Source organism: Pterocles gutturalis, unplaced genomic scaffold (genome assembly GCF_000699245.1).
Source record: "Pterocles gutturalis isolate BGI_N339 unplaced genomic scaffold, ASM69924v1 scaffold30061, whole genome shotgun sequence".
Taxonomy (NCBI): domain Eukaryota; kingdom Metazoa; phylum Chordata; class Aves; order Pterocliformes; family Pteroclidae; genus Pterocles; species Pterocles gutturalis.
This window is the reverse complement of record NW_010098887.1, coordinates 4437-29425: the sequence shown is the minus strand read 5'-3', so window position 1 is coordinate 29425 and position 24989 is coordinate 4437. Positions and strand designations below refer to the sequence as shown.

Here is a 24989-nt window from a genome sequence, read left to right as displayed (position 1 = left end):
TGTGGCACTGATTAGGTACATTGCACTTGTGAAAGCAACTTGTAATTTGGAAGGCTGTAATGAATTCATTTATTGAAAGAGATGGTACTGCCTTATAGTAATATGTTTTAAATCTGTACACAGTTTAAGTGAACATTTCTATCAACCTTTTCTCTTAGGACAGGTGTTTTGTCTCATGGGAAATGTCTTCAGAAAGACCAGGTTTCTAATACCCGTGTTCAGATACCTGTATAAGTTTGTCGACCTAAACAGAATCCTGAGGCTTGAGACTATCGCTGTTCATCACCTGCTTTGGTAAATCATGCTGGCTGTGGCCTCTTGGCTTCAACCAAGTGAGTCCAGAACGGTGCAGGCAGGTGGTAGAGCAGAGATATATTTTACCACTATGTCCTTTCTGTTCAGTTTCATCTTACTTTTTGATCATATCCACTGAGTTAAATCTGCAAACTCCATCTTTTAGATAAGTATTGATGGATAATATGTTTTGAAGGAACTTCTTAAAATGATAAACATTTATATAATGCTACATACGTGTTTATTTCTAGGAGAAGGAGCTACAGCTGAAGTTTCCTCATCTTTTGTGATTCTGTCTATATGTACTCTAGTAGTACTGGCAATACTGCTTGCAAACTGTGTCTCCTGCTGTAAAGACCCCGAGATAGATTTCAAGGTAAGCACCTGAAGTTACAGATGTATATACAAATGGTATTCTTAGCTGCATTCTCATATCCAGAATACTTACTTGATTATTCGTGCTACTACTCTGCAGTTATTAATGCTTTAGTGTTGCTGTACATTCTCTCTTCTGAAGTAGCCAGTGACTGTATTTGTACATGCTGTGAAATCTTGCTGCAACCATTTATTTTCAGTACTTGGTCCATGCTGCAGGAAGGTTCTTTAATGTCTTGTCAAAATCATCATTACTAGCTATTAGGATCAGTAGTAAAAGTATACCCTTGAGACAGTTTTGCTGTTTTGAGAACCTTTTTGTTGTTTTTGTGTATTCTTTTAATTTGTTTTTCTTATTCTGCTGACAGGGTTTAATATATTCCTGTTGAATAAGACTACTGAAGATACATATCCACTGTAGCAAAACTCTTGGGCGGAATTGTTACCATCAGAGAACAGTTGCTTTTGGAACATCAGTTATCAGTGTTCCTAAAATTGAGTTTTACTTTCATTTCTAAATGAAGAATATTTGCCCTTGGCAGTTCATGGTGATTCATTCAAAGCCAGGCATAGCATTTAAAGTAAAAAAAAAACCAAAAACCCCAAACAAAAAAAAGCCACCCCTTTTTGTTAAAACCAATACTTGATACTTTAATATCTGTAAATCAGTAATAAATTGAAAACAAGGAGTAGAAAACTAAATCTGTCACTGTTGTTAGCAAAAAGATAGGCCTCCTTAACATTGCTCATTCAAACTAAAAGAAATGTATTAGTGCTAATTTTAAGACAAAGTTCAGCTTGTTTACTAAGATTTTTTTTTGCAGGAGTTTGAAGATAACTTTGATGATGAAATAGATTTTACACCTCCAGCAGAAGATACTCCGTCTGTTCAGTCTCCAGCAGAAGTGTTTACTCTTTCAGTTCCCAGTATTGCTTTACCAACTCCCTCCCAGTTTCCATCTCGTTCAGGTAAAATACTGGTTTTTAATGAAAAACACAAAGTAGGGAATTTCAGTGTCAAAAATGGAGTGTAGCTCATTATGTTTGACTTCATTGTAACAAGTAACTTGCATAAAATGAGGAAATATATTTTGTAGGGTATAGCATAAAATGTGAAGTATTACTTCAAAAATGTTAACTCATGGCAGAGTGCCGCATAAGGTAGATTAAGAGGTTGAACTAGCTTAAATAAACCTCTGTGGGGTACTTTCATGATGCCTCTATATACATAAAAGGTTTTAAGTACTCTAGGACATTAGTGACTTCTCTTTAGTGGTTTTCTTCATGGCGAAGTTGTCATTGGATTTTAGCCATTAACCATAAATGGCAGCAAGAGTGAACCTCTTCCTTGACAGCAGTGCTACTGCTTTGGCTGCATCCCTTTCTTAATGTCACTGTAGGCTTTTCATACTGTAAATGTGATACTGGTAAGACAGCATTGGATTTCTTTTCCCTGTGTGAAGGTGGAATGTATTAAATTTTGTATAACATTTATGTATAAAATGTATAAAATTTTTTTGGAATGTATTCTGTACAATATAATTTTTGTAAAAGGAAAGTTGAGCATCTTAAATATTACAAGCATTGTTTAGCATAAAATAGTTCTTATGTTATAATAATTCACATATAATTTTTACATGTATTGCTTGTGTTGCTGAATTTTTAGATGTTCAGGGAAGCTTCTAGTAAAATTTCTCTACACATTTAAAGAAACTGTCAGTGTGCCTTCAATACAAGAGAAATGTTACTCCTCAGTGTTTTAATGAGTGGGGGAGAATTATCTGTGAAAAATTTTCTCTGCTCTTCTATGTTGCCCTAATTGTTAAAACTGTACTTTCTGTTGCTAGAGGTTATTTTCCCAGAAGTAAGGCAGGTCCTTAGGTAAGGTCCACTGGTAAAAATGTAGTTGTGCTGATACAGCCTTCTCTGTGCTTAGGAGCATGTTGGCAGTACATCACACAGCTATAGCTGTTCCACTAAGATAATACTGGTGTAAACATTTATGGAAATAAAAATGTGGGCTAGAATTCTCAAACAAGTAGTAATGGTGGAAAGTTGTGTGTCTGTTTATTAGTTTTCCTAACCAATTAGGTAGCAGGGGGATAAACACTACTGAATCTCTTCTATAGCATAGAGTCTGCCATTGTTACTGTCCATCCTCTGACAAGATCTGGATCTTAGTTTCTGTCCTTTCCCTCTCTGGGCTCTTTACGTGAAGTATTTTTAGTCAGAAAATGTCCTTCTTCCAGGGGGGTAGCTATAAGTAGGGCAGTTGGGCTGAAGAGTAAAGCAGTTGAACCCTTTCTCTCAAAATGATAACTCTCTATATGACTATAAGTGATAAGATGTACAAGCAATGGGTATTGTCTTGGGTTTTCTACTTTTATTCACGTAGGAGACTTTTGTAAGTAGGTTATTTAAGTTGTAAACTGATGAAGGGTCTAGAGCACAAGTCTTAGGAGGATTGGCTGAGGGAAGTGACATTGTTCAGTCTGGAGCAAAGGAGGCTCAGGGGAGACCTAACAGCTCTCTACAACTACCTGAAAGGAGGCTGTAGTGAGGTGGGTGTTGGTTTCTCTTCCCAGGTAACAAGTTGACAGGATGAGAGAAAATGGCCTCAAGTTGTGCCAAGGGAGGGTTAGATTGGATATTAGTAAAAAATTCTTCACTGAAAGGGTTATGAAGCATTGGAACAGGCTGCCCGGGGAAGTAGTTGACTCACCATCCCTGAAGGCATTAGACGTGGTGCTTAGGGACATGGTTTAGTGGTGGGCTTGGCAGTGTGAGGTTTACGGTTGGACTCCATGGTCTTAAAGGTCTTTGCCAACCTAAATGACTCTATGATTCCCTCTACCCAGCTACAGGGTGCGATACACTTTTATATTGGAATTAGAAAGCAAAAATGCTGAGTTCTTACTGAATGTGTTAAAAATTGAAGAGTTTACATTTCACAAGGAGAATCACTGTCTTTTTGTAGGAGGTGTGTTCTAGTGTGGTTTAGAAGTTGGAGCTGAGGAAAGTTTCACTTGTGTACTATTGTCACAATGTTACCTTCATACTTTGTGTATGTCTGACTGGGTTTTGCAGCTGCGTCTGAACGTATGCATGTAATTAGGAATATTGTAGGAGCTTACATTATTTCCTCAATAGTTGATAACTTTGGTCATCTGTGTGGTTTGATACGTTACATCTGTTTCATTGTGTGTGGCAGATGGATCAAAGTCTCAAGTTGCACGTCAAAGTCTAAACTACATCCAGGAAATTGGAAATGGCTGGTTTGGAAAGGTGAGAAGTTTTTTTTTTAATACTGTACTGTGTTTGAGTCTTATTCCTAATTAACTAGGCTACTGTATTTCCTTTAAAGTGGTACTCTAGGAAGAAAAAGGTAACAGCATAAGAAAAACTGAAAAAGTTGAAATTAGATGTTTCCTTGCGTGCACTTTTTAGCTGTAATCACAATGCTGATCAGGGCTTTTAAAATTTGTGTAGTTTCTTACCAGAGTTACTTACTAGGTAGGCATTTTACTTCTGTGGATTTAATACATTGCTGTTATTATCAATTCTTTCTAGGAAAAAATGTTAAGTAAATAAGCGGTCTTCACTAGAAAAGATGTTTTCTGGAAGTTGATGTGTAGATCACTTGTCAAGATGTATTAAGTATGGATGGTTAATTAGCAAAGCTCTGCATGGCTTGACAAAAAAAGCCAGAAAATATTTCTTGCTGCATGTTTTTAGCTCTTGTGTTTCTTTGCAGGGAAGCTCCAAGATTTTTTTTCCTCTGGTTTAAAACACAGTGGTTATCTTTTTTCAGGTTCTGCTTGGAGAGCTCTTCACAGGCACTAGTGTAGCAAGGGTAATAGTGAAGGAGTTGAAGGCAAGTGCAGGTCCCAAGGAGCAAGAACAGTTTTTAAGAAATGGAGAGCCATATTAGTAAGTAAAGTTTCACAGCATGGTTAACTTATACACTTCATACTACTGCATATGAATTATGGACATTACTTATGTTCAGTGTTATTGTCTCTGGTTGCCCTCCCTTATAACTGAAATGTGTGTCTTTAAAAAGTGAAATACAGTCAATCCAAGGTGAGCAGAAGTTGAGTTTGCTTAGAAATAAAAATAAGCTCTTTGCTTAAATGTGTTTGGTGATTACTGTTCATGACTGGAAAACATGCTTGGTTTGGTTTATCAGATCTTCTTCTGCAGCTGTTTGGAACAAAGTCCTGATGTTGCAAACTAACCTTGTGCCTAATTACTTGCCTCTGAGAACTGAGGTTTAACTCCTGTGCTTGGCTTTCCTGTTAGAAGCAGGGGAACTGGCAACAGTTTGTCTGCTATCAGATACACATTGATTTCTTTAAAGTTCCCTTTTTCAAAAAATTAAATGCAACACAGTGATAAAAACTAATTTTGTTCAGGTAGCTTTCAAGGAGGCTTATGCAGCAAAAAAAAAATATCCCAGAATTACACTGACTTCAGTCCAGTAGTACTCTACAATTGAGAAATCGTTGATCTGACTGGAAATGCCAATAAAACAGGATTGTTTGTTATTCTCTTCCCCTTGTGTTGTGCCTGGAGGATACTTGCTTCTAGGGGTTGAGCCTTTGTATATTAGAAGGGTATTTGGTGTATTAAAGGGAGTGTAGTTTCTCTTCCTGTGTTTTGGGAATAGTGAGAATTCTCTGAAGAGCTGCCACAAGTTAATGGCTTTTGTAGCTGACTGGAAAAGAAAGGCATGTGGTGGTTCACTAGGCACACCTCATAGTCTGGTTTACCTTGCCTGAATATGCCACAAGTCAGTGTTCATATAGAGCTTTCTGTTCTTAATGCTTTCTGATGTCCTAGTCGTATTTGCATTTAGATTTAGATTTTTGGCAGTTGTCAGAAGAAATCATCTCATACCTTCTGCTGCATTGGCACAAGTGTTTTTGAAGCAATTTAGAAAAAGAAACTGATCTGGCTGGGAACTAACCTGGCTAAAAAAAGGTTTAGCTTTCAGACAGATCAGTTCCTCGGTGTACTTCAGGAACCAGTTGCGTGCACTTATTTTTGGTATAAGGGATGGTGGGAGGATGGGTGTGACTTTCTTGTGGCAATGCTGGTTTTTGTGGTTTTGAGATCCTCTGAGTTTCAGCTGCTCGCGATGATATGCTGCAGCAATACAAAGGAGATATGAAGGTGCAGATGGAATCCGTGGCTTGGGATACTTGCATTTTCTGTTCATGCCGCCCCCCCTCGCCAGTGTTATGTGTTGAATCTGCTGGTAGGGATTTCAGTGTGTTGCGTTAGACTACGAGCGATGTGTACTGTGATCTTTCTGGCTTTAACTGTATTTTTTCACTCCAGCATTCTTCAGCATCCAAATGTTCTCCAGTGTATTGGGCAATGTGTGGAAGCCATTCCTTATCTCCTAGTTTTTGAGTTCTGTGACTTGGTAAGTGCACTTGGCTGCAGTTGTTTTTCCATTGGTGTAAATTGTATGTGAGTATTTGCTGCCCTTCACTCATTAAGTGATTTGTTTTCCTTGTGGGAAATTTTTTGAAACACTGTAATTTCAGAAAACACCTTTTTTGGTTTAGAGAGACACCACAAGTAAAATTTTTTGTTCATATTATTTTCAGTTAATCATGTAATAGTTAGGTGCATGTGGAGTATTCTGAAGAGGAAAATAGCTGTTCGTCTTCGATAATGGAATTAGTAGTCTCTTTCATTCTGCCTACATCACGTAACAGGGAACTTGAAGGGGAAGGGGGGGTCATAGAAGGAAGCTTTTTATTACAGTCCAGTGTCACATGCACATGCTCACAATCACATCTTAAATTCTGTTTGCTGTCTGTGCAGCCTTAATGCAGTTTTATTATCATTTCTATGAAAATATTGAGGAAGCAGAATTTCTTCTCTTCTGCCTACCTCCCCCCTCCAGAATGCCCAAATTTTTAGCCATGCTGTGTAGCTTGACCTAAAATGCAACGATGGGCTCATTTCCAGAATCAGTAATGAGGTTATTCTAATAGCTAGAATTTTAGTATCATCCTATTCTCTTCCTGATCCTTTCTGTTACTGTATTCTTTTCCCTGCGCATCCGTCTTTTCCTTCCCTCCCAATCACCCCTGAGCAACTGCCTTATTGTGCTTTCTGAACACCAAAAGAAATGCTAAGAGCACAGCAAAGGGTGTTCTCACTGTTTTCTTCCCTGCTGTTAGTGCCACTGAAGATGGGAAGGATAGTAACCTTGCTCAGACACTGCATTCCTGAGCATGTGTTGGAATTTACATGAATATTGGGTGAAAGGGGGTGGTATGCATTTACAGAAACATTGAACTGTGCCCAGTATACACAGGGTCTTGAGAGACCAACATTTGGATGCGGTGATGTACCCATAATCTGGACAGACTTGAATTGCTTTATTGTACCATAACACATTATTAAAAAACAAACACGAACTCCATGTGGCTATCTAAACATTGGCTCTGTAACTGCTTTTAAAGTTTATGGCCTGGGTATCATTTAAAGCAAAGTTTCTTGAAAAGTGTCAAGACAGAAATGAACTCGGAAGTGGAGGTATATGTTATTAAGAAATAAGTCTTTCAGAAGTAAGATAGTTTGCGTTTATAAAATTCAGCAAGATCCTTTTTTATCAGCTTCACTACTATGGAATTTTCCTTTAAACTCAGATGGACGAATATGGTTTTAGTTAGTCGGTTGCCTTAATCAATTTACTTAAGAGTTAACATGAACTTTTGAGTTTTCTTGAGAAGCATCAGTTAGTCTGTGACCTTAAATAACTGTAATTTTTCATTACTCCTCTTTTGCTCAAATTTATTAGCTGTGGTAAATTAATGAGGCACAAGTACTGATAAAATCATTCCTTTCTAAATGGAAGAAATGCCTGAATTTAAGTGACTGATCAAAGTGAAATGTTCCATTTTTGCTAAGAATTAAAAAGTAGGTGCCTAAGGTTAACCAGATAATGGTTTTAATAGTTTTTCAATATGTAGAAATGAAATACTTCTCACTGATTTTAAAACCTGCTACTCAAGTTGGAGGTTCTTTAAAAAGACTCTTGAAAGAGAATTGCATTTTATAGATTCTAACAGATATGCATCAAAATATTTAATCATATTTAATTGCTGACATGTTTTTAAATAGATATGTTTTATAATCCAGCTTTGAATTTGAAGATGGAGTAACTTTAAAAAATTGCCCTACTTTAAGTATACAAGAGAAAAAATAATTTCCTTGTTTGATGCCTGATGATTAATGCCAGAAATTGTCATGATTCTACAGAATCATCTGGAAAGGATTTTACTTAAGGGGATAAAATAGATTTTTACTTTCACTGGGGGCAGTAAGCTTGACAGCCGAAGTGGCAATTTTATAAATTCAAATGTAGTTAGGTAATTTTTCTGGAATAGAAAATAAATGTCTGAGCTGATTTCTATTCCCAGTGGACTAAAACTTGTTTTTAGAAAGTTAGTGTAATGGCGACTTAAACATGACTTTCATACTGAAGGTCTGGCTCAGTTAGCGTTTTTATGTGGTAGAGCTGAGTCTCTCCTAGACATCTTAGTATTTTATTCAGTGTACACACAAATATACAGGGGCTAGGCAGACAAAAGAGTGCTCACTTGAATAATTTGATGCAGAGATTTGAGATGAGTGCAGCAAGTTAGCTCAACATTGCTGTATGTCACTGGTTCTTGTTGTAGTCCCAGGGCCTAGTGTGGGAGGTAGCAATGTTGTAGCGAGGGGAGAGAAGGGAGAAATGTGAAGGAAGCCAGACGGCACTGTTTGGAGGAGAAGGTATGGCTAGATAGCTTTTTTTAGTAGACAGGTTTTTAGTGGAGTGTCAGTAGGCTCATATTCTAGAAACTGCTTTTTGTCGTTGTGACTGGGATGGCAGTTACTTGGATTTTTCAGGCTTTTAGTAAGTGATCATGAAAGCTGGTAGCTTTTGTCATTTTTTTTCTGAAATTGGGTAAATCGAGGGGCTTGGAGATGCTTCCAAAATGTGCGAGGGTGATTCTTCAGCAGAAAGGCCACAGGGCAGACACAGTTGAAGTGGTTGATAAAGGTTCCAGTGTCTGTGGTGACTACGTATTGTTCAAATGAGGATGAGAAACATGTTCCTGTTTTGCTAGCAGTAGTAAAGTCTATGCTCAAGGTCTTCATGTTAATGGTGTAATGTTCTTGTAATCACTTGTACTTATGTGACTAAGAATTTGATGGTTAAGAAAAAAGGTAGCAAATATGTCAACTGTCTTGAATAGGAAATTTAAATGTCTTCAGATGACAAGCTCTGTTGAGGCTCTTTTGATAATGTAGACTTCATTTTGCAAGTTTGGCATATTAAGGAAGTTAAAAGCGTGTGTATTCTACTGGCCAGCGCCGTCTAGAGGGTACAGTGGTTGCTTTCTTCACACTTCCTCAAATTCATAGCCTATCACAGCATGTCCCCCTTTTTACAACTTTTCTTATGAGGATCCATAGCCTTTCTAGGCTACACTTGACCTTGTCTTGGCTGCTCCGGCAGCCCCTGTTGGATTATCAGTTCCCAGGCTCCTTGGCACTGAAGGGTCTTGATCAGAGGCCCTGGAAACTGTCCTGCAGAGATACCAGAGCTAAGTGTCACAGTAGCAACGCTGAGTGTCATGCAGGCTAGTTTACTTGTTTTCTTGGCTGTGTAAACTACTTACACATGTCTGTTACTCAAGATTGGCTGCATATGCAGTAACTGTACTTGGTAACATTGAGCCTATTTTATAATGTAATCCAAGTTCCTCTGTGTCCCTTGCTTTGCAGAGCTGGGCAAGAAGCAAGAGAGGTCTCAGCTGTGCATAAGCGATTTGAGCATTTAAATCCTAATTTTCCTTTGCATGAGTAAAATTGTTTAAAAAATGGTGAATAAAAGAAGAAATAAATGCTCAATAAGTTCCTACCTGTCCCCTCACCCCCGGAGTAGTTTGCTTAGTATGTTGATGCAGTCTTCTATGAATAGTTAACTATTCACTGTTAAACATTGTAGAATGATGCCAGGTTAAAAATAGTGGTAGCTGGCTTATTAACTTTAATATATTACTGAGCCGTGTGTAGCCAGCATTTTGTCAGCACAGCAAATCCTCTAATGGATTGACATAATTTATAAGTAAAGGAAAGGTATTCAAATGTGGAAGAAGCATGTATATTGTAAGGCTGATTTGCCTATCAAATTCTTACAGAAACTCTTCAAGTCTTGCAATTCCCTGAGCAGATGAGATCAGCAGGATGCAGTACTTGCCTGGAACGCCCTGTAGCTTGCTCTAGGGATGTTGCTGTTAGAGGAGGGTGCCTGCCTGCAGTGATCGGTTCTTTCTTTTGTTTGGGCTTTTTCTAATTACTGCCTCTTGAAAACATTATCTTCAAATCAAAAAAGAATCTTTACAATTAAAACTTCTGAACCAGTGAGTTCAGCAGATCTGTGTAATATAATCAATATTGGTATGAGGCAAATAGATGTACCAGTGGTGTGGGGTTTAAAAAAAAGGGGATGGGTGGGTTTGACAATTCACGGCAACTTCAGAAATCATGTCTGTTGGGTTCAAAGACTCTTTGTGCTCTCAGAGTTGTTTAATATTTCTTAAATTTAAATTCACCTAAAAAACTTTCTGAATGTATTAGGTGCTCTATACATACACCGCTTTCAGGCATTGTAATGGTAGTGACTGCAGGTACTTACGCTGCCAAGCAATGTTGGAGGGGGGAGGCAGGGGTCATATTTTTAGTTGTCTAAGAACTTCAAAAAGGGGCAGTTATGTGGTATTTTGTGACTTGGCAAGTAGCTTTCCAGCTTGGTGGAAAGTGTTCAGTAGACATAATTTGGTAACCTCTTTACACTTTTAAAACCCTTTCATCAGTACCTACTGGTTTAAAAAGTCATGTCAGCTATTTGTTTGGGTGTTCGTATGAATCAAACCTGGAATTTGCACAAACAAGAAAACTACCAAAGAGTAGAGCATGTGAATATGCCTCTGGCTTATGGCTGTTACAGAGAAAAGGCATATTAGAACTTACAGAGACAGCTGAGCTGTTTCTCACTAGAACTGAGAAAGATGGGAGGAAGGGGGAAATTCAGTTCTTCATGGAGTCCCAGGAGAGGAGGGAAGAGACAGAGTGGCAGAGGAAGCTAGAAAGTGGTGCCTTCCTCGAGCATTCTTATTGAGCTTTTTATATTTAGATGTCTGAGCAGTGAATTTTCCAGTACTGTATTTATTCAGGTATGTGTAACCTTTATATTTACAGTGTTAAAAAGTCTGTCCAATAAAGGGCCATTTTGTGGCTCATAATAATATGGGAATAGTATTGACATATTGCTACTGTCTGTTTGTAGGCAGGGAAGCATCATTGAGGCTAACAAGGAGCTCAGGAAGTCTCTGCTCCGACCTCCTGCTCAAAGCAGTGTCAGCCTGAGGTCAGAGCAGATTTTTTGGGGCTTTGTCCAGTTGGATCGTGAAAAAATCCAAGGATGGAAACTGTGGAGTCTCTCTGGGCAACTTGCACCTCTGCTCAATGTCCTCTTGTGAAAAACTGTTTTCCTTAGTCTGAACTTCTCATGCTTCAACTCATGCATGTTGTCTTTCATCCTCTCTCCATGCTTCACAGTGAAGAGCCTGTCTCAGTCTTCCTAGAGTTTCACAAGGTTCCTGTTGGACCTTCTACATGGCAGTCCAGCTCTCGAGTGTATTCATTGTTTCCTCCCAGTTTGATATAAGCAATGCCCTTTTAAAGCAGTACTGAAAATACCTGTTTTCTATTTTTAACCTAGACTGTAGCCTTAATTAGAATAGACTAGGAAAATAGGAGTATGTTTCAAGGTGTTAGATTTAATAAAAGTTGTATTTATTACAAAAATGTGTCCCTATGTGAATTATTTAGTAAATAAGGGATTTCACACAGCACTGCTGTTACAAATGCATTTAAAAATTAAAAAGTAATTCCTTGGTGTGTTTCAGGCATCATAGGAACTTAATCCACCTGGGACAAAGCCTAAGTAACCGATTGCTGTTTTAATGAATGACAACAATTTTGGGGAGTTTGGCTTTTTTCAGGTGCTTGCTGCCACCTAGAGTCAGTTAAGCTCCCTGTTTTGGACTTCTGTTCATTAGTCTGCACGACTAGGAACCTCTGTGTGTGTTATGGACACTGTTTGTTTTGTACTTCTTTGGAACTCTAGTAAATCTGCTCTGGCAAGGTAGAAAGGGGTGTGTGTGTGTGTCTGTATATAATGTTTATACATATATACATGAGCCAGTACGGTATTAAAGCTGTAATTGTAAGTCAGAAGAATCTTTCAGGAAGCATTTAAAAACATTCAGTTCTGTAGGATGCAAATACTACAAAATGTTAGCTAATTAGTAGCTAAAAACAGGATAAAGAGAATGTAATGAAGGCTTCTAGAGCATCAAACAGTATTAGAAGTTACGCATTGTCTCTCACAAGGTGGTATAGCTTCTTGCAGCATAAGAAAGCAGGTGGAGGTAGAATAGCTGCTTGGGTGTACTGTAGAATCTCTTAATATTTTAAAAAATTAAACTGAAGTTGTTTTACATAGGAGTAGTGTCTGCTTTTAAGTATACTGTCCCATTGCTTCTTATTTCATGAAATATAAGCCAAGTCTTTGACTGTCCAGCCAGTCACCTCAGCTGTCACTGCACTGTTAGATTTTAATGCACCACACAGACATTGGCTGCCCGAGCTAATAGAATTTTAAATTGTCGTCCTTAATTAACCATATTGAGGAGGAAGGAGATGCTTCAGTTACAGCTCCATAATGTACATGAGCACCAGAGGAACAGGAACTTAAGTGATCTTCAGTCTTTTCTGAACATCAGAGTGCTTTTTAGCCAGGGCAAAGACTGCCTTCATGTCTGAAGGGAAGTCTTGAGATTGACCAGTCTCCATCCTGGCCCAAGATTTAGGCAGCTAATGGACACGGACTGTTAGAGCCCAGAATGCTATTCTGGTGAAACAAGTTGTGATGCATTATGTTGTGCAGTCTTAGTACAAAAATACCCTCTGAAATTATTTACTAAACTTACAGAAAGACTAGATTTTAATTAACAAAAATATGAAAGTGTTAGTTTAAAATTGCAACTGTGAAAGTAGGAACAATAATGGTGGGATAAACTTATTCTCTTCCCTTGCTTGGATTCACTTGACTATAGTGTTGCTTTTCCTGAATGTTTGACAACTTTCAGTTCTTTTCCCTCTATTTCAAAGCTTTTTTTTTTTTTTTTTTTTTTTTTCTGGGGTGCTTGTATGGGCTCATTAATTATGTCTTTGCTCAGCTTTGCCTAGTTTCAGTAAAACTGCTACCATCCTCTGAATTGAGAATCCTCTCACTGGAGCGGGGTGTATTACAATGCTTTTTTTATCTAAAGCTCCGGTGAGCTGGTAATGCGCAAAACCCTTTTCTCTTGTCTCTCCTTTCCATCCCCTTGCAAATTCCAGATAGTCAGCTTTGCTTATTTGGGGCCCTTGAAGATTCATCGCATTTAAAAACAGAAGCTCATCAAACTCTGTTTTTTAAAGGAAAGTATTATCATATGAGAGTTAGGTTTTATGTGGCAGTCTGATCTGGAATGTTAATTACTCAATGATTTGATTAAAAATTCTTAAAAGGACAATACCATATGCCTTAGATGACTTCTGTGAGATTCCTTATGGAGACTGGAAACTTTAAGAGATTTTAATTAAGCACAAATGTGGTTAATAAGTAATATGGTTAGTTGGTTACTCCTTAAATATTTTTCAGATTCAGCCAACATACAAGGCTGATAAGTATTTTCAACTTCTTTTACAGGGTGACCTAAAAACTTACCTCAGCAATGAGCAGGAACACATTAAAGGAGATTCACAAATAATGCTGCTACAGAGAATGGCGTGTGAGATTGCTGCTGGACTTGCTGTAATGCATAAACATAATTTTGTGCATAGGTATGCTTTCCAGATAAATAGCTTTTAGTTATGATGCACTGCAAAATTGTAGATCTTTTCATTAAAATCTGTGTGTATTGAAAATTGTGTTTTAACAAACTTCTGTCTAACTAAGTCATGAAGGTGTGGTGCTTATGAAGATGCTGATTTAACTGCAGTGATGTGGTGTTACAGCTTCCACTTGGCTGAAAGCTGATCACCTACTTTTTAGGTTTGCAGCCCATAGAACACAACCTGCTGCTAAGCCAGTCCAGAAGATGTAGTTGTTTAATTCTTGGACAAGTTAAACTTGTTTATTGTGGGGGAAGGGACGTTAGAATAAGTCTTACCTGCTGTGTATTTTTTGTAGATTACACCAATTTAGAATTTCTGTTACCGTTGTTACTAAAAATTGAAAAAAACCCCAACTGCTGCCTGTCTAATGCGGTAAGGGAGAAGCTGATTTTAGGTGAAAATTTGACTGAAGCAGGTGTTCTCTCACTGAATTATTACTCATGTAACCTTTTAATCTTCAGTAATGGAGGTAGTCAGATTTGGAATGAATCATAATGGGAGAACAATTTTGTTTTAGTAGGGGGAAGAAATGCTAGATTTCTTTATTTTTAATTGAAGTTTATGCAGTTGATACTGAAATAATGGCAATAGCACTGAAAGGCTGGGGAAAAATGTATTCATGAAACTAATTGCTCAGAAATATGCCAAAATTAATATTTTGGCTTTAAATGAAAAGGTGCTAAGGAACTGGAAGACATCAACCTTAGACTTGCAATGACTAAAATATTAAAGAGTACTTGATCCCCAAACATGGCTTACCTGATAAAACCTTGGGTATCACAAGACAGTTTATTTTGGTTTTATGTTTGGTTGGTCTGTTCTTTGCTATAGAAGCAGCACTCGTGTCTTATTATTTATTTCAGCAAGTTCGGAACTTGCGCTAGAGCTTATTGATGCATATCTTGCTGCTTAGAGAAAGCAGAGGCCTTGTGCAGGGAGAAGCTGAACTATGAGACTGAAGTCTTAAAAGGTGCAGGTGTAAAACAACAGCAAAATCCTGAGAAAACCCCGGAGCCCTGGACTAACTGGTAGCTGATGGGCAGAAGTGTTCTTTTAACCTGTTTAACAATTTCAAATGACTTGAAGGTAGTACAATTGTACCTGTCAAACTGAGTGATCACTGTTTCTTGTATTGCAGCAGCATGGCTCTGTAGCTATTAAACTTAACAGCACTTTTTCAGTGAAATACAGTTAAACTTGATAAACAATTATTCTGTGGATCTGCAAGATTCTCATTGTAAATGTTTACTTCTAGCAACACTATCCTGATGCTGTCAGAGTAAGTGGTAAAGCTCCAGCATCAGTGATTTTGTTGTTAGTGGTAAATTCAAGCAGCCAAAATTTTATTTTCTCTTCCAGGATATTTATTTAAGTAATATAAAGCAAGTTGGAAAGCTGTGGGGCGTGCTTGAGGGTTACAAATGTGTTTCTGGCTTGTGTGGTTCGCTGGCTCTGGAAAGGAAAACATTTTATTTCTTTGAAGTGGGGAAACTGTGTGGCTTTCAGACCATTTGTGTTTGGAGACTTCTTTTTAAGCCACGCAGAAGGAATGGTAGAGTTCTTCCAGTGCACTTAATTGACCGGTAACCTTCTGTGAAACTGAAAAGCACAATATTTGAGCAGCTGATCTGCAGAGCTCTAACCTGTGGCCTGACTGTTCTGAGAAGGGTCTTCATTTGCATTGAAGACTTCTTGGTTTGGTCTCATTATTTATTTATTTGCTTTTTCAGTGACTTGGCCTTAAGGAATTGCTTTCTTACATCCGATTTAAATGTCAAAGTAGGAGATTATGGTATAGGATTCAGTAGATATAAGGTAAGCTAATCCAATCACGTACCACTTTTTTTGAAGGATTTGAGGCCTAAGGTTATAACAAGCATGCTTTAAAGTTACAAATGGATACTAGATTGTCCTTTATTTGAATAATGGACTTTCAAAGTGTAACTGGCAAATAACCATAGCAAGCTCCTGTAACAGAATAGATGCTCTTTCTAGAGATGAGTGGAATTTATACTTGTAGAAGGAAGCTTGTGGTTAAATCTGTCTTCTTTAGGTCCTACTTACAGAAATCCTAAAATATGCACAAATGTTTTAAGAAAGGAAGATTCAATTAAATTTCTCAATTAAGATGTTCAAAGTATTTAAGTATATCAAGAAAGTGAAAAGTTCAAGGCATTAATTAAAAACATTTTCTGAGTACCAAGCCTTAAACAAGAAGTTGGCCTTCAGTTTTTCTGCTATGCAGTAAAGAGAGAATACCTTTCCTCTGTAGCATTATTCTCTGCTGCTTGGGAAAATTTGGATTAATTGTTTTAATTTTCGTTTGTTTGCATAGGGATCACAGAAAATCATATTAAGGAAAGGACTGTCAGCTTCTGGAAGTTGATCTAATGTTTATTCAGTCTTTTTCTGTTTTTTTATCAATAATTTAGGAAGATTATATTGAGACAGATGAGAAGAAACTTGTCCCTCTCCGATGGACTGCACCTGAGTTAGTAACAAGTTTTCAAGACAGACTGTTATCAGCAGAGCAAAATAAATACAGTAACATATGGTATGTAGTAGGCTTTAAAATAACTTAAATGAGAGATTTGTGAACATATTTTTAAATGTTACATAAAGGAGTAAATAATATTTATAGTTAAATTGAATATTGTCCTGATGCACTTCCTTTTTTATTTCATCTGATGTACACTAGGTTAATCTCTACAAACCTGAAACTATTATCTTGCTTTGGAAAGATGTTTAGAAATCTGTTGAGAGAGCAGATTAAGAAAAAATGTTTAGCAGAAGAATAGGTTTTCATACTAATGAAAGTAATTGCTGTATATTTGCCAAGTGCCTTCAAATGTTTATAGAGGAAGGAAATGGTAAATGATTTTTCCAGTAATATAATAGCTGTGGATGACAAAAAGTTGATCCCACTAGAGCCTGATTCAGTTCCATTGGTGGAACTATAGAATGTTAGTTTCTTGATGCAGCATTTGAGGGCTGCAATTAACTGTTTGTCTCTGCTACCAAAGAGCTTATAGACAGAGGCTAGGGAAAATCTTGAAGATGAACTTTTTTGAAATCGCCAAGTTCCACTTCAATTCTCAAGTCCTAAGAAATTTGGATAATGGAAATTGGGGCTTAGGCTAACATTTCTGAAAACACTGTAGTTAAATTCCTGCCTTTATATTCTAAGGATATTAAATAGTAAACTAGGTTTTATTTGATTCTGGTTGCAGAAAGCAAGTGGGATAGGCAGAAATTATCTAAGTACTAATTTCCTTGCCTTCTTCAAGCAGGCTTCCTCAGATCGTACTGTTCATCTAAACTATAAGCAACCAGGGTCTTAAGGTTTTCAGCTTGAGTTTTAGTGCCTTTTATACAGATGTGCTTTGAACAAGTTTGGACTAGATGACTTCTAGAGACCCCTTCCGATCTAAATTATTCTACTGTAATACATGCAGAGTCAGTTACTTTACATTTTGAGCAAGGAAAGGTTGCCCAAAGATCAGCATCAACTCTAATCACTGAAAATATGATGAATATTGTATACAGTATGTATACAGCAATGAACAAAGAGGCGGATTCTGACTATTGCAGCTTAAAAATAAGTAATTTAATGAAAACTGAAACAAAGATTAGTCTTCTGTCAGCTTGACCCACAACTGCAATTTCTATTGTTAGACTAACGGTAAGGGGTTTTTTTGATCTTGCTTCTCTAACTAGGCATTTTCTACTTTTTTTTAATATGTGGGGGTTTCTTCCATAGTTGAATCATTTTTTTGCCTTCATTGGTGTTGCCTTCCTCATCATTGCCTTCAAGCAACTTTATTCTCGAGGCTTCTAGCATTCAAATCACAGAACAGTTTGGGTCGGAAGGGACCTTAGAGATCATCTAGTTCCAACCCCCCTGCCACAGGCAGGGATTAACAGGTTCTGAAGTTGTTACAGAGCCAATGGGAGGGTGATATGTTTCTTCTTGTCAGTTATGCTTTGCATAATCCTTACTTTCTTAGAAAAGCATATTTAAAATAGTTCTTAGAATGCACAGTCATTTGCTGCTCTTTTTCAGGTCCCTGGGTGTCACGTTATGGGAGCTCTTTGAGAATGCTGCTCGACCTTATTCAGAGTTTTCTGACAGGGAAGTCCTAACCCATGTCATAAGGGAGAAGCAGATTAAACTCTTCAAGCCACGTCTGGAGCAGCCATACTCTGATAGATGGTAAACTTTAAATGCTTTTATTTATTCTTAAAGCTGCTGAAGAAGTGTCTCAAATTACTCAGTTATCTTAAATATACTGAAATTGCAACATAGAATCATGCTTCTGGCAAAGAAACCCTAGATAAAAGTAAAAGGAGTTGCTATAGATGGAAATTCCTGCCCATGATATTAACTGTTACTACTTAACTTGTTAGATATCTGAATTTTATACATTCCTTTTCGGTGTGAATCCTATTGAAACATGTTTCTTGTTTCTACAGGTATGAAGTTCTGCAGTTCTGTTGGCTACCTCCAGAAAAGAGACCAACAGCAGAAGAAGTGCATAGACTTCTAACTTATCTTCGCATGCAAAGCCAAAGGGACTCAGAGATTGATTTTGAACAGCAGTGGAATGCTCTTAAACCAAACACCTCAAACAGAGACACAAATAATTCTGCATTTCCCATCTTAGATCACTTCACAGGAGATAGACTTGGCCATGAGATGGAGGAAGTTCTTACTGTAACTGAAACAAGCCAGGGTCTCAGCTTTGAATACATCTGGGAGGCAGCTAAACATGATCATTTTGATGAATGTGGTCATGTGAATCCTGATGAAGCAATGGCATATACAAGTATTTTTTATCCGGTGGAGGTTTTTGAGAGGTCACTTGCGGAGCAAGGGTCGGGAGCACAGGATGGAAGTGGTCAAGAAGCATCACTTGCTGTCCCTGGGGTTTTACCTGTCTTTGATGCACATAAGCTTTCTGTTGGAAATGACTACTATATCCAGTTAGAGGAAAAAGGAAGTGGTTGCAGCATGGATTTTGATAACCAGTCAGTTGTACTAACTACAGAAGTTGATCATCAAGAAGCTGTACAAGAAAAAAGTTCTCATTTCACGGTTCTCAGGGATCTTGACACTGAAGAATCTAGCACTGACGGGGACTTCTTCCACTACAGTACAGATCCTAAAGAGGAATTTTTGCCTGCTGCTTGTAGTCCAGAAAGTCCTTTCCAGAATATTTTTAGTGGCAGATCAGAAGAATTGACAAACAGAAAAATACTTGGTTTTGCTGAAACAAATGATATTCCTAAAGACTTTAAATTAGCTGTTTTAAACTCAAACACAGATGCTAGAAAGACAGTAGACCTTTCTGAGAAGGAGCGTTCTGGTTGTGCTTCTGAAAATGAAACAATTTCCTTATGTGAAAATATCTCTAACCAGTCTGACTTGGTAACTTTAGAAGAACTTTCTGATAACTTCTTCTTTCTTCAAGAGAAAAACTTATTAACAGGGTTATTATCTAACAAAACCAGCAGTGATTTTGGGCAAAAAACAGAAGATGTTCTAAAAAATATATTAGAAACCTCAAATAGGAACTCTGTAGAGCCTGAGCCTGTGTTGGCTGAAAATGCGCAGGTTTTTTCTTTAATCCATGAAAGTCTTAGAACAGTGAAAGATGAAAATTTTAACCCAGTGACAAAGAATAAAGATCCAAATTCTCAGTCTCAGACCACTGTAGAGATGCAGGCATCCTTTAGTCCATCTGCAGCACATAAGTCATCTGATAAACATGCAGATCTTCCTTCTTTGAAGGATGAGGGAAAACTTTTAAATGTGGAAGTTAAAGAAGTCGTGTCCTCTAACATTGATATTCTCTGTCAAGAAGAGCTATCCAATAATGCCAAAAATAATAATGTTGGGAACAATCTATGTTATGGCGTTGCTGTTGAAACAGATGAGTGTGGTGCAAAAACACAACAGGGAATGATTTTCGAGTCTGATGAAATAGCTTTTAGTAGAGAAAAATGTAGTGATCAGGAAGATACGAAAGGAAACTTGCAAGATAAGTCTCCTGTATTGAAAAAAGATGAATGTTTATTGGAGGAAAAACAAACATCAAGTCATTTTGAGAACTGTAAGGATGTTCCAGAGGAGGTGACCTTAATTTCGGTTGCTACTTCAGATTGTACCAGTCAGGATAGTCTTTTGGAAGACAGCCCATCTCCCATACCAAGTGTAGAACAAGCCTTAGAGACACCTGATTCTTTGGATTCTTTAGATGTAAATGAGGTTTTAGAATCTTTACAGGCTCAAAGTCCTCAGAAACTTTTGCCACCTGATAAACCTGCTGACAGTGGCTATGAAACGGAGAACCTGGAATCTCCAGAATGGACTTCCCATATCACAGTTGAGGATACTTCCAGTGTAGATACTGCTCTCTGTGTTGTCAGTGAGAGCAATGTCAGTGCTTTACCTTCTAATCCAGTCATAATTGTTTCAGAAGCAGCAGCTTGTTTAGATGTTGTGAACAGCAATTTTGAAATAACCCCAAAAGTTTTTCTGGGTGGACATCAAAACTCGTATAGAGACTCTGCTTATTTCTCTGATAATGATTCTGAGCCAGATAAAAAAACAGAAGAGACTGTAAATCTGTCAAGAGACACTGCATGTGTTGTTTCTTCACAAGGAAGAGAGAATAATACCGAAGAGGATTACAGCTTTGAAGGGAGACAGCAGAAGTGTGATGTAAGGAATGACCAGGATACCAAGAATCAAAATTCAAAAGTAGAACTAAATCACAACTTAGAGATGCAAGAGATGGATGTAAGGATGCAGGGGTGTCCTGATGACTGGGCTGAGGCAACTCTGAATTCCCTGGAAATATCGATAGGAAGTAACCTAAGAGACGAAATAAAACTGTCTGAGACTTCCCATAAAACTGTATCTTGTGTTGGCACTAATACTTCAGAACTTCTTTCACACAGAGATTTAAAGTCTGTGCATAACATACACGGTCCTTTAGATTTGAGTAACAGTGAGAAGTCCTTCTATCACATTGAAGGACAAAAACTGAAAGAGCCAGATATTGAAGGAAAATACCTTGGCAAACTCGATGTTTCTGGAATGCTTGATTTAGAAGATGGTGATGATGCAGATGAGGAAGATGAAAACAGTGATTCTGAGGATGACATGAGGACTTTTCATATGCATAGTCTGAGTTCTGACAGTGAAGATGAAACTGTTCATCAAGTACCTGAGATACTTACTGACAAGGATGATGGAAAACATCTGAGAAGCTTGTTGAAACTTTCAAAACCTCTTAATGAAAGGCAACATGAACATTGGAAAAATGAGAAAAAAGCTGTAACGTTCTTTGATGATGTGACAGTCTATTTGTTTGATCAGGTATCCTTTTTTAAAATTACTAAGTAAAGTTTTTGTTGGTTTGGGTTTTTTTAAAGAAGATGGGGTAGAATATCTTACAATGTGTCCACAAATATTATTACAAGATTACCGTTCTTGTCTTAGCAAAGTTAGATCTTGTTTGTGATGTGGGTTATTTTTTCTTTAAGAGAAGGCCCTTTTTTTCTTGGCTGTGTGCAGTTGTGTGCTGCGTGAAGGATGATTTGGCTTTGGACAGGGTTGGTTGCCAAATCCTGAATCTCTGTTGCTTTTGGACCCTTGACTCCATGAGCTGAAGGAAATGTGTTTTTTAGTGATATCTTTCTGGTGTTTGTAAGCTGTATTTAATTTGAGTATGTGAGACGGCATCATTATGGATCAAATTTGATTAATTTATTTTAGCAGAACATTGTTGTAACTTGATAGAAGCAATTGATCTGTTTAATGAGTTTGAATACTTTAAGTTCAAATGCCTTTGTAAAATAAAAGAAGAAAATAAAAAAAAACACCACCTCTACCCCCTACCTGCCCCTTCCCCACCCCCCATAAACCTCTTTAAAACCAAACCACAACCAAACCCTGAATCTTCTGTTAATTAGCTTTAAGGTAAATTTATCTTAAACCATCATCAAAGATGTGAACAGTATTTAGATGGTAATGCTACTTTTTATTAATCCAGTGTGATTCAAGTTCAGTGAAATACTGATCTGCTTATAAAATTCAAGGTTACCTTTGTTTCCCTGTCTGCTTTATCAATTTTTAACTTCTGTAACTTGATACAAAGGGGATTTTATTTTAATGTTATGGCAACTAAACCAGTACAGTGAGTTTAAAAGAACAGTCACGTTGTCAAGCTTTGGAATTGTTGCTTATGATGACGCACTTAAATACTAGAGGTAATTGTTTTTTGAAATAGAAAACATAGGTGATAGATTTGCGTTTAGGCAGTCTGTAGAATAGTAATCCTTTTGTCAGAGGGAGAGGGAAAAATTAGCCATGTTTAAACTGCTCTTAGTTGTTGAACTCTTATTACAGTAACTGATAAAATGTTGGCTGTTTCAAATACTGGTCATACAAAGTCTGTCTCTCTAGTCTGAAGCATGATTAAGGGGTTAAAAAAAAAAAGAGATGGAATAAAGCTTTATTAAATAGAAAAAACCCTACCTTTGTCAGGCTGACAAGGGAACTGTTTTCAGTTGGAAGGTGTTCCAGCTTTGTTCCTAGAAATATAAAGCCTTTATATGTCATACATAATATTTAAATAGTAATTTCCTGCATGCGTGTTAGCATAGATTTGATACCACTTTCTTTACAGACAGAAGTACGTGCATATGCTTAATCTTATAACTCAAAGCTTTGTTGTGTGGTAATAACTTAAGAGTTTACAGACCATTTAATTCCACAGGAGGTTTGATGGCAGGAATGGGAGAGTGTATTTTCGAATGCTTGCAACTACAGGCATGGGTTCACTGTGTGTACAAGCAAGTTAAATAAGTTATTTTGTTTGCCTTAGGAAACGCCAACTAAGGAGCTGGGAAACCGTGCAGCGGACTTGAACGGCGATGGCTCTCACAGCACTCCTGTTCCATCTTCGAGCTTTAGTCACTTAAACAGATTTGCAAATTCAGAAAGCTCAACAGATGAAGAAGGTACTTGAATGTATTTATAAGCAGCGGGGGCTGAGACTGTTTTATGCATGGTTTTTAATGCAATGTCATTTAAATTATAAGTGATTTGTAAATTCACTGCACCACACCGACTTCAGTTTTGCATGCTAAGCATACACTTCAGCTAGGCTCAGACACTAGTGTTATGCTTATCAAAGCTTGTAATGGAACACTGGTTGTTTATATATTGATGTGTCAAGGGTATCTTCAGGCAACCAAACTGTGGGTGACAAATCTTTGTGACCCCCAGGGCTACAAGAGAACCTACAAGTTTTGGGTTAATGCAGTCTTCCAGGGGCTTTCTTTTAAAACTGCACATGTCTTTACGTTACTGTGAATTGCCTCTTTCCTTTTTGTTTCCCAAGGTGGGGGTTTTGAATGGGATGATGACTTCTCTTCTCCAGAGCCATCCTTTGTATCGAAGGCAGCTAATAGTCTTATTAGTTCTAAACCACCTCTTCAGTCGTCAAAGTACTTCTCTCCACCTCCACCTTCCCGGACTCTTGACCAGAACTGGTCACATTCATCCCCTTATTCCAGATTCTCTATCTCTCCTGCAAACATGGCAAGCTTTTCTCTTACGCATCTTACAGATTCAGATATAGAACAAGGAGGTAAGTGGTTTAGTTAAAATAATTATTTTTAAACTACAAATTAAATACTTTTTGCAAAGATATAAGTAATAGATATGATAAATCTTTTTCTATTTTAAACACTTAATTTAGAGATGTATTTTTAACACTATAAAGTTATGTCTGGTCTTGTATTTCAGTTAAGATATAGCTTTCCATTTAGATTGAGGTTATTTGCATCCAAATTTTGCTACAGATTTGCAGTTGAATAGTCTACAGAACATTTACAGGACAAGCTCCCATTTTTTCTCTTCAAAAAAAACAGTGCTATATTTATATAAATCAATTCTATGGAGTCCTTAAGCACTTCTGTATAGCTGCCACACTCTGGCAGTTGAATAATTGTCATTATTGCACTCTCATAAGACATAATTTTATTTTCATTGCACAGGATGAGGATGCTAGGAACATAAAGTTGCTGCCAGTCTTGTCTAAGCTTATTTTACAGTTCAGTTTCTTTTCTTGTTGCTTTTTAGAAAGTGCATTCTTGACATTCTGTCAAGAATTGCAGCACATCTTCTAGAGCTTTGAGTAGGATAGTTTCTGTTAGGAGAGCCAAACAGTCTGTCCATAGCAATATTGAGTACTAGCAGTATTTATTAACAGAAGCTTTCTTGTCTAACAAAAACCTTTTTTTAAGCTTTGATACATTTTTTGGGGAGCACAAATAAGCAGACTTGAATCAGTTCAGCATATTAATAATCTTGATGAAATGTTGGATTATAAAAAAAAATTACTGACTGCTGAGCCTTGCTAATGGTCAATGTCTATAAAAATGTAATCAGTGTTTATATAGAGAGTTGTATTGTTCTTGTATTGTGCTTATTGATTAGATAATGTTTTCTGCTTAGTAACTTACAGATAAGAGAGATTATTTTGGAGATCCTACATTGCCTTACTTATCCTAAGAAGTGACATTGAACTGTGCGATTTAAGCAGATGTCTGTGTATAAATGTACCAAATGTTTACAGTAGATGAAAGCTCTAGGGAATGATTAACCAAAACCTGGAAGTGCGAAACAGCAGAATGCCAGGTTCTAGGAAGAGTCTTAGAGAGAAGTGAGGGGTGTGCAGAAGAATCTCACTGTACCTTATGACCTTTCCTCTACTAATAGGCAGCAGTGAAGATGGAGAAAAAGATTAAATGAATTAAAACTTCCTTGGACTACATACATAAAACACAGTCTTTGTGTCTGAAACTTGTTTATCTAAACTCTGGATCCTACTGGAGTAAGACAGGTAATCAAGAAGAACTAAGAAATGAAAGTAAACACTGAAAGCAATGTTAAATCAGGACATTAATTTGAATGTTTATTTAACTTTGTAATGTATTTTTAAATCAGTGCAATTTTGCTTTTCATTGGAAGATGATTCTGCCGCTGTTTTCAAGTACTTGAAGTATTTTTCAGATAACTTAAGAAACAAGTAAAGCAATTACACTACAGTCTGGTTTATGTATGAGATTGTATAATATTCTTTTTATATTTTTCCATGTAGTTCATTACCTATTGGAACATACACCTGTTGTAGAATTGTGTATAACTGTCCTGTGCAACAGGTGGCTGTGTTGCTGAAGCTGTATGAATGATAGTTGATCAGTAGTGAGCCATATTTATT

At 37.3% G+C, this 24989-nt stretch overlaps 1 protein-coding gene across 1 annotated transcript; it reads left to right on the top strand.

Moving 5' to 3' along the window:
• Window positions 1–545: 545 nt before the first annotated feature.
• On the top strand, window positions 546–24989 carry LMTK2 (lemur tyrosine kinase 2; the record flags this gene model as incomplete). The annotated part of the gene is made up of 13 exons (XM_010074612.1): window positions 546–670; window positions 1494–1638; window positions 3881–3954; window positions 4481–4599; window positions 6013–6100; window positions 13505–13638; window positions 15423–15507; window positions 16125–16246; window positions 17756–17905; window positions 18166–21076; window positions 22587–22722; window positions 23106–23354; window positions 24488–24989. Coding segments are annotated over 13 exons (4367 nt in total), but the record flags the coding sequence as incomplete, so codon positions are not given.